The sequence below is a fragment of the Vigna umbellata genome, chromosome 6, assembly GCF_029865625.1.
Source record: "Vigna umbellata cultivar VRB3 chromosome 6, Vumbellata_1.0, whole genome shotgun sequence".
Taxonomy (NCBI): Eukaryota; Viridiplantae; Streptophyta; class Magnoliopsida; order Fabales; family Fabaceae; genus Vigna; species Vigna umbellata.
In genome coordinates, this window is record NC_142170.1 from 39,497,951 (window position 1) to 39,512,515 (window position 14,565).

The window sequence follows — 14,565 nt, forward strand, 5'->3', positions numbered from 1 at the left end:
GATAATGATAATAATAGTAATAACATTATTATTATAATAATAATAATTATCATTATCATTATTAATGATAATAATAATGATAATGATAATAAAAATAACATTATCATAATACTAATAATAATAATAACTATAATAATAATAATAAGGATAATAATAATGATAATAATAACTATAATATTGATTTTTATATCAATTCTAAATTAATATAGAAACTTTTTTTTTATCGATTAAAAGTACAATTGGTAAAAAGAAAAGTCTCCTAAAAAACAATCATGAGATGAACCTGCTACGAGATGCGAAATTTCTATTTATAATGTAATCACAAACACAAGTTATATCAACTCATAATTTTCGCATTCTAAACATGATTCTTTATTTCTGAACAAGTTTTCGAACTAGATAAGATGCATGGATGCTTTTTTTATTTTGTTATGATCATTGATTATCCAAGTTTACCACACTAATTTGTTTTGAAAAATAACACACGTTCACTACAACCACACAAATATATTGATAACTTATGATTGCTAAACTACAAAGAAAGATAAACCAAAAAGATAGAAGATCACAAATGAAAGGTATATAATGTGATTTGATTGAAGTAACAATTAATTTTAACTTAATATATAACAAAATTTACTATGAAAACAGATATTATACTTGAAATTTCTCTCTTATAACAAAGCCTCATTCTTAGTTATCAGTTCGTAACACTACAAAGTCTTTATTTAGGGTTTAGATAGAGTTCATGTGGACCATGCCACCCACACCTTCTAGTGAACACCATAGCAAACAAGACGTGTTTTAGATTTTGCTAAATCAATCTTTACATAATGGCCGACAAAGGTTAATTACATATACAACTTTAACTAAACACAATTTTCTTTCACTTTTTTGTAAATGATTTTTTCTATTGTTATTTTAATAAATAAATTTATGTGGCCATTCTTTAAATTGTACTTAGCTTTCGAAAGAGAATACTGAGTATATATAAAAGATATTATTAACAATATTTCAAATGAAATTGCTTTGTACTTTATGGAATGCATTATTTTGAAGTTCAAGAAAAGAGAAAGTGTGAAGGAAAACAGATAAAATGGAATGCATTATTGCAGGGAACTGCTTTAATCATTTGGCTACTACACACAAACATGCATGCTGGAAAATATTATGATACGACATGTCCCCATGGTGTCAGATATCATCTTAATATGACATTTATAATTTCTTTTTTCAATTCATATTTTCTTTTCCTTTCATTATTATACAATCCATTTTTTTTTTCAAAAAATTATAAAGGTTATTTCTGTTGTTATTAACGGAAATTTTAGAAACATTATAGAAGCTAAATTACTAAGTAAGTTTGATCAAACACAAAAGTGTTTAATTTTGATCAATACACAGAGTGTTTGATAATGAAACACTAGTGGAAAAAACACTTAATATTATACCGGTTAAACTTTTAACTTATAACATGTGAACTATTTTTTTTTTTATTATTTGTGTCTTACTTACTTTAATTTTACTGAGACAATTAACTATTTTAGGTTTAATACCTATTTTGGTCTCTACTTTTATGGGTTTTGTTCAAAACGATCCTACCTTCTAAAAAAGTTCAGTAAGACTCCGTAATTTGTTAAAAAATGTTCAGTCTAATCCTTTTCGCTCACACCGTTAAAAACCTAATGGTGCAAATGCCACTGTGGCACAACCTTATTGAGTTGTCAAGTTTGATGAATACGTGGATGTTACACTGTGTAAATATTAAAAAAAAATTAAAATGACACATCAGTTTCCACCTCCACCAGCTTCCCAAGCACGCCTCTCCCTCCCACTCTGATTCCGCCGGCTCCCACCTCCACTTCCACTCCGACTCCGATGAAGAGGGATACAAATATCAGAGCAAAACCCTCTTATTTTTCACTCTCACACGCCCTAATCTCTTTGTGCACAAAAACTCTGGAAACCCCAAATCCCAAAAACTCAGAAACTCTGTCAACACCAAATCCCAGAAACTCAGTCTTCGTTGGAAAATGGAGAATAAGCTTTATTAGAACCGAAACCTCGCCGAAGAAGATGCGTCGCTGATTCGATTTCTAGGGTTTCGATTTCTTAACATTTTTCATCGTGCTTTTAATGTCTCAATAATTAGTGCAATTTCTTTTTATGTGTGGACTCATTCATGGAATGTACTTTAATAAACCCAAATGTACAGGTGAACTCAAAATTGCAAAAATAACAATGTTAATTTCCTTTAACATCAGTTATGTGGATATGAAGCCTCACATTACAGAATTGGCTGGACTCTTTATAATATGGTTTCGTGCTGTTTTCAAAGAACTAGTTCGCCTGAATAAAAGAAAGGATATTCAACAAAAAATATATAAGATCCAAACAAAAACACTACTATAAAAACAAAATCTCATTAAGTATACTTAAACAACAAATTGTTTTGCAGTTTACAGTTGTCTGCTCATTGGTAAGCGCACATAATTTTACAACACGAAAAGTTCATTAAAAATTTTGAATCTTAGACTGAAGTAATAAATCACTTAAAAAATAGTTTATTGGTTTTAATCCACAATGCAGACTTAAACAATTTTACACAATCAATGAACTATAAAATGACACCTTTAGAATGGGGTTAAAAACTTTTACAGAAAGATCTTAATTATTACAGTGGAGTAGTTGTTTCTTGTTGACTGGAAAATTTTACAATTTGAATGGACCCAAATCATATGGAAAATACTTACTATTGGGTGCAAGTTTGTTGTATCAACTGAGAGTAAATATATTCATCAACTCTCTGTTTTGCCAAAGCTACCTGTTCACAAATTCAAGCTTCAACAAAAAAGCTGTAACAGCTTAAAACCAAGATAAAAGTAGAAAGAGCAAGCAACGGTTTAATTCCATGTTAGTAGGACTTGCATGCTAATTCCATGTTAGTAGGACTTGCAAGCGATAGTTATGTAACCCTTGCTTTTTATTGTGAGGAGGAGAGGGAGAGGGGGAGGAAGAAGGAGACGACAACCTCTAATGTCACGTGGGAAAAAACCTAAATTCACAGTGAAGGTGGAAGATGAAGATGATGTGTCATTTTATTTTTTTTTTAATATTTACACAGTGTAACATCCACGTATCACTAGTAAAAAATCGGGTTTTTACAGCGCACATTATGCCACGGTTCAACGAAAACCGCAGCATAATGGTGCGCGGTGGCAGTTTTGTAAATAAAACGAACCTATATGCCGCGGTTCTACTGGGAACCGCGGCATATACCCCAGTCAACCATTGCCTTTGACGCCACGTATGAATAAAAAATTAAATAACAGAGTATATGCCGCGGTTGTGCAGAGAACCGCGGCATATACCCTGCCAATTTATTGCAGGTGCTGACTGGGCCAGAGAATTCGAAAAGTTACAGGGGGTATATGCCGCGGTTCTCTGGGGAACCGCGGCATATACCCCTGTCACGTCTCAACTTCTCTGCCAGTCAGAGAATTTCAGAAGTTACAGGGGGTATATGCCGCGGTTCCCCAGAGAACCGCGGCATATACCCCCTGTAACTTTTCAAATTCTGTGAAAGGCAGTTGGGGAGACAGTTGTGTTGAACACGTTTCAGGGGTATATGCCGCGGTTCTCTGGGGAACCGCGGCATATTCTCCTATATGAAATTAATTTAATGTTTATTTGAAATATTTCGAGGTTTATGCCGCGGTTGCCCGCTGAACCGCGGCATATAGTTTGAAAATAATTTTTTAAATTAGTATAAAATGCCTTTTATACCGCGGTTAAGTAGTGAACCGCGGTAGATTCTCCCGTTCAGAGTTAAAAAACAAAACTTGGAACAGTGCATCGTCTTCCTCGCGCGTTCTCTCTGTTTTCGCGTTTCTTCTTCCTCCGAACCACCCTTCATCTCAGATTTTGCGTTTTTAACCGTTTAAACTCAAAATTGTTCGGTCATTATTCGTTTTTGACGATAAAAACGAGTTTTAGCCGTTCAAAATCGTGATTTCCTGGCGTTTTTCACCCTCTCCGCCGCCGTTGTGTTGCGTTTTTCACCCTCTCCGCCGCCGTTCCTCTTCCAGGTATTTATGTCCATTTGCATTTTTAACGTGATTTCTTCATTAATTTTTGCATAATGCTATAGTTTTGGTAATGTATGAAGTTTCTATAGTTTTGGTATAATTTTTGCTTTAATTTTGATAGTGCATGAAATTGTTATAGTTTTGGTAATGTATGATATGGTTTTTGCTATAGTTTTGGTAATGTGTGTTGTAGTTCTTGTATTATTTATAAACCTTAAAATATATAGTTAGATTATACAATAGCTCTTAGATTTAGATTTAAACAATGCATTTGATTAGATAGAATTTTCTTAGACTCTCTACTTTATTTGATGTTGAAATACATTTGAACATGTGTTTGTTATGTTGAAATTGAATTTCTGTAAATGTTTTTATATGCAGGTCTGTTTTTGTGGTAGTGGATATCACAAAAACAGACCTGCAATTTTAAAAAACTACAGGGGAATATGCCGCGGTTCTAACCACAACCGCGGCATATAGTGCATTTTTTAATTTTTTTTTTAATTTTTTTTTTTAAAAAAAATGAATTTAGGCAGCGGTTCCCTAGACAACCGCGGCATATTCCGCAGCCTATATACCGCGGTTCGAACCGCGGCATAAAGTGTCTGACTTACTACCGCGGCTGAATATGCCGCGGTTCAAGAACCGCGACGTATAGTGAAAATCAACCGCGGTAAAAGCCCCTCGCTGCACTAGTGTATTCATCAAACTTGACAACTCAATAAGGTTGTGCCACGGTGGCATTTGCACCGTTAGGTTTTTAACGGTGTGAGCGAAAAGGACCAGACTGAACATTTTTTAACAAATTACGGGGCATTACTGAACTTTTTAAAAGGTATGATCATTTTGAACCAAACCCATAAAAGTAGGGAACAAAATAGGTATTAAACCACTATTTTACTATTTGTAGTACTCTTTAATTGTTTCTTAATTTTTCATGCACTTCAAGTAAAAAAAACAATTTAACATTATAAATTATATAAAATAACAAATGTTACATTGCATTAAAAGTTGTAATAATGAAACTCAACATAACAATTATTTAAATTAAGAGAAATAATTAAATTAAATTAATCAACATAAAAAAGTAAAATTTTATTAGTAGCTAATGAAATACGTGCTAATTAATTTCGAACGCGAATGAGAATGCTAAAATGAATTTACAAGAAAATAACTCTCCAATAATTAAAGGATTTTTTTATTTGACGATAAATATATGATTATCTCATCTTTAAAAATTACTATTATTATTATTTTTTTACAAAATAATTGTATAACAATTATTATTAATTTTTTTAATTATTAAATAATTTTTTTAAATAAATAATTTTAATTCATCTAAAAACTATTTTATATTATTTTTAATTTATAATTTTTATTTATTTTTTATTTATTATATGAGTGAAAGAAACCACAAACATTTTTTTAAAATACAATAACTTTCACCACACTTAGGAGTGACACCAGTGAGTTGATAAGACATTGTGAACAGTTCCTTTTTCTATCTTCTACCGTATTTCTTTCGAAAATTTAAGTCCACAATATCTCATAAGAATAAATCAAAACCTTATCCTTAGGGACTGAAAATATAAATTTATGTATATATCTTAAGGTTTATAAATATAGCTGCGTTGATCTCAACTTTTGTGCTACCTTTCCAAAACTCTTATTCAAAATTTAATATCAATGGCTCCCAGAGTCAATTTTGACAGGGAACAAAACCAGGTTTTTTCTTCTTATTCTATTCAAAATCCTTTTTATTTTTATAGTAACGTCGCTTCAACATGATCAACCTTCAAATTTATGTTGTACTTTTATATTAAATTTTATATCATTTATCATACTAAGTTGTCTCTTCTATTGCATGATCAACCTTCTTTATAGGTACTTTTCTCAGGAAGTTCTTCTGTGAAGTTAGTCATACTAAACAGACCTCGGAAGTTGAACAGCCTTAACCATCAAATGGTAAGTTCATAAAGTTAATTCTTCCAAGTCTTAAATTTATCAAATTTGAAGTTATAGGAAGGTTTGACATAACTGATAGCTGGAAGGATGGTGGATGATTCTCAATAAAGATGAAAGTCCTAAACTTTATATATATATATATATATTAATAATAAAAGATATGTTTATTTGCTTAATTTTTTTCTATTTAATAAAAGCAGAAAAAAAGAAAAAAATACAAATTTTATAATCACGTCATCACGTAATCAATTCTGTTTTTGATAATTTAACATAAAAAACGTGATTCATATAATTTATATTATTTTAAGACAAAATATAAATATTTTTAAAAATAGATACTAAACAGAAGAAAAAAGAACTCTAAATATAAAGTTCAAGTAAGAAATTAATCCTAAAAAATAAATAAAAATATCACTGCATTTATTACTTTTTAGACCATAGCTACAAGATGTGATATGTAAAAAAAAGGTGTGACTTATACTTTAAGAAACACTTTGGTAACGATTTTCTAGACATAAAGGATATGGTCATAGCCTTAAGCCTAGATTATATGCTAGCATACTAAGAACATTTGAGTGTTTTATCCTTTTACAAACTATAAGATTTGTGAATTTACGTATAAAGATTAAATATGTGACTTTTCAAAAGTGGGACTGGATTTTGATAACATGTCAAAAATTAAATCTTAAGGATTTTTCACTACAGTGCAATTTTAAACAAATAAATCATGAAAATGTACAAATTTTAAAATGTTATTATGCATATGATAAATCAAGCTTGGATAATGTGAAAAAGTTATACAAGTATAACACGACAAACTTGAAATCATACACGACTTTATTTATTCTTTTACTTTTTTATTTAAATTTGAATTGAACTTGTACGAGAATGACACAAATTTAGTGTAATATAAAAATAATTTTATTGAAGTTGTGCCAACTCGAACACACTTCAGTTAAAATCATATTATATTTAACTCCTAAATGACTTCAATTCAAAATAAAAATAACAAAACGAAAAAAGTTGTACAAAGTCATCAAAAGTTTATTTTAAAAAATTGATGTATCATTCATGTAAATTTTTTGTCTTAATTTCGTAGATAATGAATAAGTTACTAATGAACGTACATTTTCATAGATAAAATTACCTACAAGCTTATTGTCTATGAAATAGGCTTTGTAGGTATCATCAAATTACCTACAAATTTTTTTTTAGTAATTGTTTTAGAATGAAATTGTGTAATACAACCACAACTTATCCACATATGTTGCAAAAAATTTAAATTGGTTTATTTATGTAATTTTTTTTAAAATTACAGTATATTGCTATAAATAATTGAATTTCAAGACTAATTCAATCTTAAAAATCATTTTTTATAGATGAAATTACCAATGATTTTATTACCTACAAAATAAACTTCTTAGAATTTCTCACCACCTATATTATATGTTATGTTGTAGATAATAATCATATTTTTTATAGTAATTCTTTTTTTAATGAAGTTGTGTCATACAAACACAACTTATCCATATATACTTAAGGAAATTTTAAATTGGTTTACTTTAGTAATTTTTTTTAATGATAACAAATTAAACTTTAAAACTAATTCAATCTTGAAAAATATTTTTCATCGATAAAATTACCTACAAATTTAATACCTACTAAATAGAATTTCTAAATAACATCAAATTACCTACAATATTTTTTCATTATCTACTGGATGTAGATAACTACCATATTTCATGTAGTGATTTTTTTACAATGAAGTTGTGTTATACAAACATAACTTATTCATATATTTAAAAAAATTAAAATTGATTGATTTATGTAATTTTCTTAAAATTACATCATAGGGATAAAAAATATTGAATTTGAAGACTAATTCAATCCTAAAAAATTAATTTATAAAATAAAAATTAAACCTACTTTTGACCGTAAAGTATTCTTGTTCCTGTTGAACGTAAACCTGAGTTCAAAAAGACTTAGTTGAACTAGAGACTATTGTTTATTATAGAAAATGTATTTTCTTAAATACAACATGCATGCATGTTGTGTTAGTGTTAGTTTGGACATTGTTTCGGTAAGGATTTGTAGGACCTGACGTGTCTTTCTTGCTTTCGGGTGTCTGGATTATCGAAGCTGCTCATTTGTCTTTCCTTTGGACTGCTCGGTTGCCTTTCAGTATGGATCGTTCGGTTGTCTTCAGTCTAGACCAAAGGGGGAGTACCTGCAAAAGGTGCTCCGACGCCCAAGTTAGGCGTGTAATTGAAGAGTTTTGGCTCTTAATTGAATACATAGTGAATGATTATCACTTTTGGAGTATTTGAGAGTATGAGTTTTGATTGTGAGTAGAATGTAAGTGGAATGTAGTGGAGTCTTAGTTGAACGTACATGGCCTTTGGTCCTGTCATTGTATTTATAAATGTTTCATAAGCCAAACAAAAACAACCTTACCTGGAGATCCGGTTAATTACTCATAAACGACTTTATCAATATATTAACAATTTATCAATATCTTTAATCAGATCTTCAATCAGATATTCTTGATTATTCCTTTGATTATTTTATCTTCTACTGGATCTTTGGCCCAATAACTTAAACGCCGGCCCAAAAGCCATTCGAACTGGTTGACTTTAGTTAATGCAGTGGATGGTGGCCTAGTTGACCATTGTTGTGGTGATGACTGAACGGTTAACAATTAATAACTGTTTGGTATACACTATATTCGATACAAACATCACTAGTAAAAAATGACGTTTTAAACGCGGACATTATGACTCGGTTTTTATGGAACCGAAGCATATTAAAACGCAGTGACAGTCTCGTAATTTTAAAAGCATTATATGCCTCGGTTGTTAAGCAACCGGTGTCTAAAGAAGATACTGATTCGGTTGCCAGAGTGAACCGAGGCCTAACCCTCACATACCAAAGATACGGCCTCGGTTACCGAGGCATATTGGGCTTCGACTGTGCAGGCCTTAAATCGAGAGCCAGAAAAACTTTTCCCCAAAATTCTCCTCCTCTTCCCCTCTTCTCTTCCTCTTCTCTTCTCTTCTCCTGCGACCACCTCTTCTTCTCTTCCTCTTCTCCTGCAACGTGCGACGATGGTGGACGCGAGGACGTGGCGGCGGCGAGGACGCGGCTGCGGCGAGGACACTCTTCTCTTCTCCTGCGACGACCTCTTCTTCTCTTCCTCTTCTCTTGTGACGTGCGACGACGGTGGACGCGAGGACGCAGCGAGGACGCGGCGGCGTCGAGGACGCGACGGCGACGAGGACGCAACGGCGGCGAGGACGTAGCGGTGACGGAGGGAGGTGACGGTGGGCAGATTTGCGCTCATAGAGGGGGCGGCGGGCAGATCTGCACGCATGGAGTGGCGGAGGGAAGATCTGTGGGGAGATGGTGGTGGTCGGAGATGCTTCTGTCGACGGTTTAGGTGGCTCGAAGAAGCTGAACCACGTCGTTGGTGGTAGTCGGAACTGCATGGATAATTGGCCTTTAACCACGCCGTTGGGGGAAGAACAGAGAAACCTGGATCTGTTTCACCATGTGTGAAGAGGAAGAAATTTGGGTATGCCCTTTGCTTTGTGACACGCATTTTGCTTCTCTGGCTTTGGACATTGATGACACTGTGTTGCTGATTGAGTATGGACCGCCGTTTGTGACACGCATTTTGCTTCTCTGGCTTTGGACATTGATGACATTGTGTTGCTGATTGAGTATGGACCGCCGTTTGATTGATTCCTGTTACAGTTTTCTTGTTTGTTTTAAATTTTTGAGCTGAAATTGGAAGAAATTTTGGGAGCTGAAATTGGAAGAAATTTTGGGAGAATTCTTGGGTTTGTTTGGCATGAGAGAATGATTGAGAATGAATGAACCGAATGAGAATGAATGAACCGTGAATGAGAGTCTGAAGTATGAAAAAATAAAAAAAAATACACTCTACTGCCTCGGTTATCTAAGAACCGATGCATATTCCTGTCTCGTTTTATCCCGGCCTATAACCGAGGCATAAAGTTTAACCTTTTTACCTCGTTCAGATATGTCTCGGTTGTAGAACCGATGCCTATAAACATAACCTACCGATGTCGTTTCTCTTTATTGTAGTAGTGCATAAATAATGATTTCCCTACCTTCATCCCATATACTGGTTTAAGTAGTTGTTCCATGGCTATTTGTGGCTCACAAAATCGTAGCCTTTCCCCTGCCTATGCCTTGTAGATTAATCCTGAGAAGGTTAATAAACACTGAAGAACAAAATTACGAAGTGATGAAATATCGAAAATGAAAGGGGCTTTTTGCACTCAAAAACGTTTTCTAACAATGTTCCCTTTTCAGAGCCACATGTACATTTTGCAATAACATACAAATAAAAAAAAAAGAGAAAAGAAACACAGTTTTATGTTGTAGGAGAATGACAGTATATGGCTTTTGTTGTTTTGCAGATAGTTCAAATAAAAAATAATTTAGGGTTGTATGAGAATGACCCTTCAGTCAAACTTGTGATATTAAAGGTAAAGAAGGAGAGGAAGATTAATAAAATTCTTGTTTGGGTTTATTCCATAAGTAGTTTATCATTTCATTTTTTGTGTTAATTAGGGTAATGGAAAAGCTTTTTGTGCTGGTGGTGATATAGAATCAGCGCTTACATGTTCAATAACAGGTAGAACTTGTCCAACACCAAAATCCCCTTACACTGCATGATATCAAAAATTCCAACACTAACTTTCAATTTCCTCGTTAATGGATTTACTATTAGGATTTCTGTTATAACATATTTTGTTCGTTATTTCGGTTGCTAAACCAGGGCACTGGACCTATGCTGCTAGCTTTTACAAGAAACAACTTACTTTGAACCATTTGATAGCAACCTATAAAAAGCCTATGGTAAGTTGGTTAAGTCTCAAACCATGTATTTATTCTTCCATATCTCATGTTTTTATCATCCATTTGAATGGTTTTGTATCAACGGTTGCAAGTTAGGTCTCTTTGATCAATGGAGTAATGATAGGAGGAGGAGCAGGTCTATCTATGCATATGAGGTTCAGGGTTGTGACTGAAAAAGCTGTATGCATATCTTCCTCTCTCCCCAAAATTAGATTTAGAACACCAAATCAAAAATATTTCAATTATCCAAATAATTTGTAACTAAATATTTGTTTATTCCTTTTTCCTTTAACATGTTACATTTTTTATCAGGTAAAATTCATGTAATGTTGGTTTATTTCTGATTTGATAAGGCTTAACAATGAAAAAGGTATATTTATGTCCCTCCTTGTGATCTACTAAATCATTTACTTTCCATGATCGATTATTTGTAGGTTTTTGCAATGCCAGAGGCATCTATAGGACTTTCTCCAGATGTAGGAGCCAGTTACTTCCTTTCTAGACTTCCTGGCTATTTTGGTAGCTGCATAAATGTGTAACAATATTTTCATGTTTGTTTTTTTTGCTTTTTTGTCTTGATATTAATTTGCAATATGCAGGGGAATATCTAGGGTTGAGTGGAGCACGTTTGGGTGGAGCAGAAATAGTAGCATGTGGTTTAGCCACACACTTTGTGCCTTCAATGGTAGAACTTATATTTTGCATACTATGGGAACATTTTGTTCATTTAGAAAAAAAACAACATATATCACGTTCATTAAGTTAAAAACTGGTGTAATTTATCGTTGGAAATCTCACCTCTACCAGAAATAAAGTCAAATTATAACAAATAAGTAAAATACAAACTTCATCTTACAAATCGATTTTATGTGATTGAATTAGGCTTAAAAACTCACTTTTTATATAATATATATATATATATATATATATATATATATATATATATATATATTACATTTAGCTTAACTAATGTGATATTCCCATAAACTAGTACTGATATAATCTACTGTTACACTGTGATTTTATGTTGAATTTTTAAGAAACACAATCCAAAATTCGTTTTTTTTTTCTTTTTGCAATAGAAGCTGAAGCCATTGGAAAATGATTTACAAGTTGTTAATTCTCCAAATGTTTCAACAATCACTGCACTACTACAAAAGTTCACAGACAAACCAAATGTGGAAGAAGACAGTCCTCTTAGGAGGTAAATCAGGAAAAATTATGGTTGTTGTCTTGAGATTTTGTGTTTTATGAGAATTGACACATTAATATTCTTGTCATAAAATAAAAAAGATTAGAGACTATAAACAAATGTTTCTCGAAAGGGACGGTGGAAGAAATAATTCAATCCTTGGTAAGTATTTAGATATGTACATTTTCTATTCATTATATGTTGAAGAATAAGTATATAACATTTTGACTCGTATATGTTCATAATTTATAGGAACTTGAATTAGAAAATGGAGCTGAAGAATGGATAAAAAATGCATTAAACTACATGCATACGTCTTGTCCTACTAGCCTCAAGATATTTCTAAAATCAGTAAGTATAGTAGAGAAAAAAAGATTCAATTATACATATATCCCATTATTGATTAATTTTAGCTTTGACATAATTATTTGTTTGTCCTTTTTTAATTAATGATGTTTTCTAATATTAATAAATGTTACTACTTTTACTCTTTTTATGGGAATCTTTTTTGAAAAACTTACTTTACGTCCATTTTATAAGATCACACTAAGTTTTCTATCACATAATTGTTTTATTTGTAAATGGATATATTAAGTAGAAAGATGTTAAAGGAGTTAGGCCTCAATATACTTAAGGAAAATTATCTAATATATTTAATTAAGTTAATTATAAAAGTTTAATTCTTTTGAATTGCTTGGATGACTCCTATTTCATTCACATTTCACACCAATTAAAGATAAAAATCGAAATTATAGTAACTGAATTCAATGTTGTACAAATAAATATATGTCTAAATATTTACTAATTTAAACAATGATTTGATGCATTTCAGATCAGGAAAGGAAGGGTAGAAAACCTTGATCAATGCCTTTATAGAGATTATAACATTTTCTGTCACTTGGCAAGAAAAAGTTTTGGCATCGATTTATATGAGGTAAATATTTTAGCAATAAAGTTCCTCCTTCAAATATATATACATATATATAATTTTCATTGAATATTTTTTTTCCTACTCTATCTTTTTCCTTTTTGCTAATCCTTACGGTATGATAATTTGAATGCATTTTTTTTTTCATTTGGCTTTTCATTATTATTATTATATACTCATTTTTCTCCTTACAAAAAAAAAATTAATAATACATTAATGAAGAAATTAATTTTAAGGACAGTAATATATTAATACATTTTTTTAATATTTTCACACAACATACGTTATTTTTTCATTTAATTTAAAATACATCAATACACTAACAAATAAACAAGGAATCGGTAAAAAAGTGACACGTGTTATGTGTCAAAATATTGTAAGAAATATATGTCAAATATTTTTTTTCTAATTTTATATGACTAACAATCCCTCCCTTGTTTACTAAAATCGTGCCTAGGGTTCAAGAGTAAAGATGTTTGATAAAGGTGATATACCCAAGGTAAGAGATAATATATTATTATGTTCTGGTTCTGTGGATATATTAGGGTAAATATATTTTTTTAAAAGCTCATTGATTTTGGTGTTTTGTGATATGTTTATCAGTGGAAGCCTTCAAAAATAGAGCTGGTTAGTGAAGAAATGGTGGATCAATACTTTGGCAATGTGAATGATGAAGAATGGGAATGTCTAAGATTTCCTGATAGATCCAATTCCCAGATTCAAAGCAGATTGTAGATTAAGGTTGAGGCTAATCTTAATAAGTGGTTAATTTAACAATAATTAATCAAGTGAAAAAAAAATTGTCTTTTACAATATTAGTCTTTTATCCTTAATATAAGATTACAGAAATATTCCCTGCATTTCTTTATGTTTGTCACTATTGTAAGAAAAAAAAATTATGTTCCTATTCATTCATCCTTTTTATAATTACAAGAAATTAATTATTTTTAAACAGTTATATATACCCTTAATTACTTTATTATCCTTTTTATTTTCAAACGTTATATGTATATATATTCTCAATATTATTTATAATCATTAAAAAATACTTAGTCATTTCAAGAAATAATAATTTCTAGGGTTTGAGATTCTTAACCATCTGAATTCCCCACTCGCTCCTATTTTTGAACGTTATTTAAGTTACTCATAGTAGGGTTAAGACGTATTATTACTATCTTTCTTTGTATGTCCGACACAACCCTAATGACAATTTGTTAAATCATAGTAGTTTTTGCAATCTAAATATAAATTCAAAGTGGTTCGATATTTACAAGTTTTTACTATATTTGTAAAGTATTTTTCCTCTAAACATTTCCAAAAATAATAAATGGGATAGTTATCATAAAATTGTGATTACGTATAACTATTTATTTTTTCTATAATTACATGACATTCATAAAAAAAATATTTGATTATATTTTAAAGTATTTATACAATTAATACGTGTCCGTCTAATATTAAATATTTAATAATTGATTTTATTTTATTTTCTAAAAATTATTTGT

The 14,565-nt window shown here is 31.0% G+C and overlaps 1 protein-coding gene across 1 annotated transcript; it reads left to right on the plus strand.

The window, feature by feature from the left end:
* Nucleotides 1–5,732: 5,732 nt before the first annotated feature.
* Nucleotides 5,733–13,934, plus strand: LOC148197456 (putative 3-hydroxyisobutyryl-CoA hydrolase 3). The gene is made up of 14 exons (XM_088093265.1): nt 5,733–5,813; nt 5,973–6,053; nt 10,499–10,567; nt 10,653–10,716; nt 10,861–10,940; nt 11,037–11,120; nt 11,375–11,459; nt 11,540–11,625; nt 12,023–12,144; nt 12,234–12,294; nt 12,385–12,483; nt 12,965–13,066; nt 13,518–13,559; nt 13,664–13,934. The coding sequence occupies exons 1-14, from the start codon at nt 5,775–5,777 to the stop codon at nt 13,793–13,795; spliced, it is 1,146 nt and encodes a 381-aa protein (XP_087949391.1). The 5' UTR covers nt 5,733–5,774; the 3' UTR covers nt 13,796–13,934.
* The last annotated feature ends 631 nt before the right edge of the window (nt 13,935–14,565 follow it).

Excerpts from the sequence above, each read along its gene's own strand:
- LOC148197456 (XM_088093265.1), top strand. The coding sequence starts at position 5,775 with ATGGCTCCCAGAGTCAATTTTGACAGGGAACAAAACCAG. Across the intron at positions 11,121-11,374 it reads GGGTTGTGACTGAAAAAGCT|GTTTTTGCAATGCCAGAGGC; the intron begins GTATGCATATCT and ends GATTATTTGTAG. Across the intron at positions 13,067-13,517 it reads TTGGCATCGATTTATATGAG|GGTTCAAGAGTAAAGATGTT; the intron begins GTAAATATTTTA and ends AATCGTGCCTAG.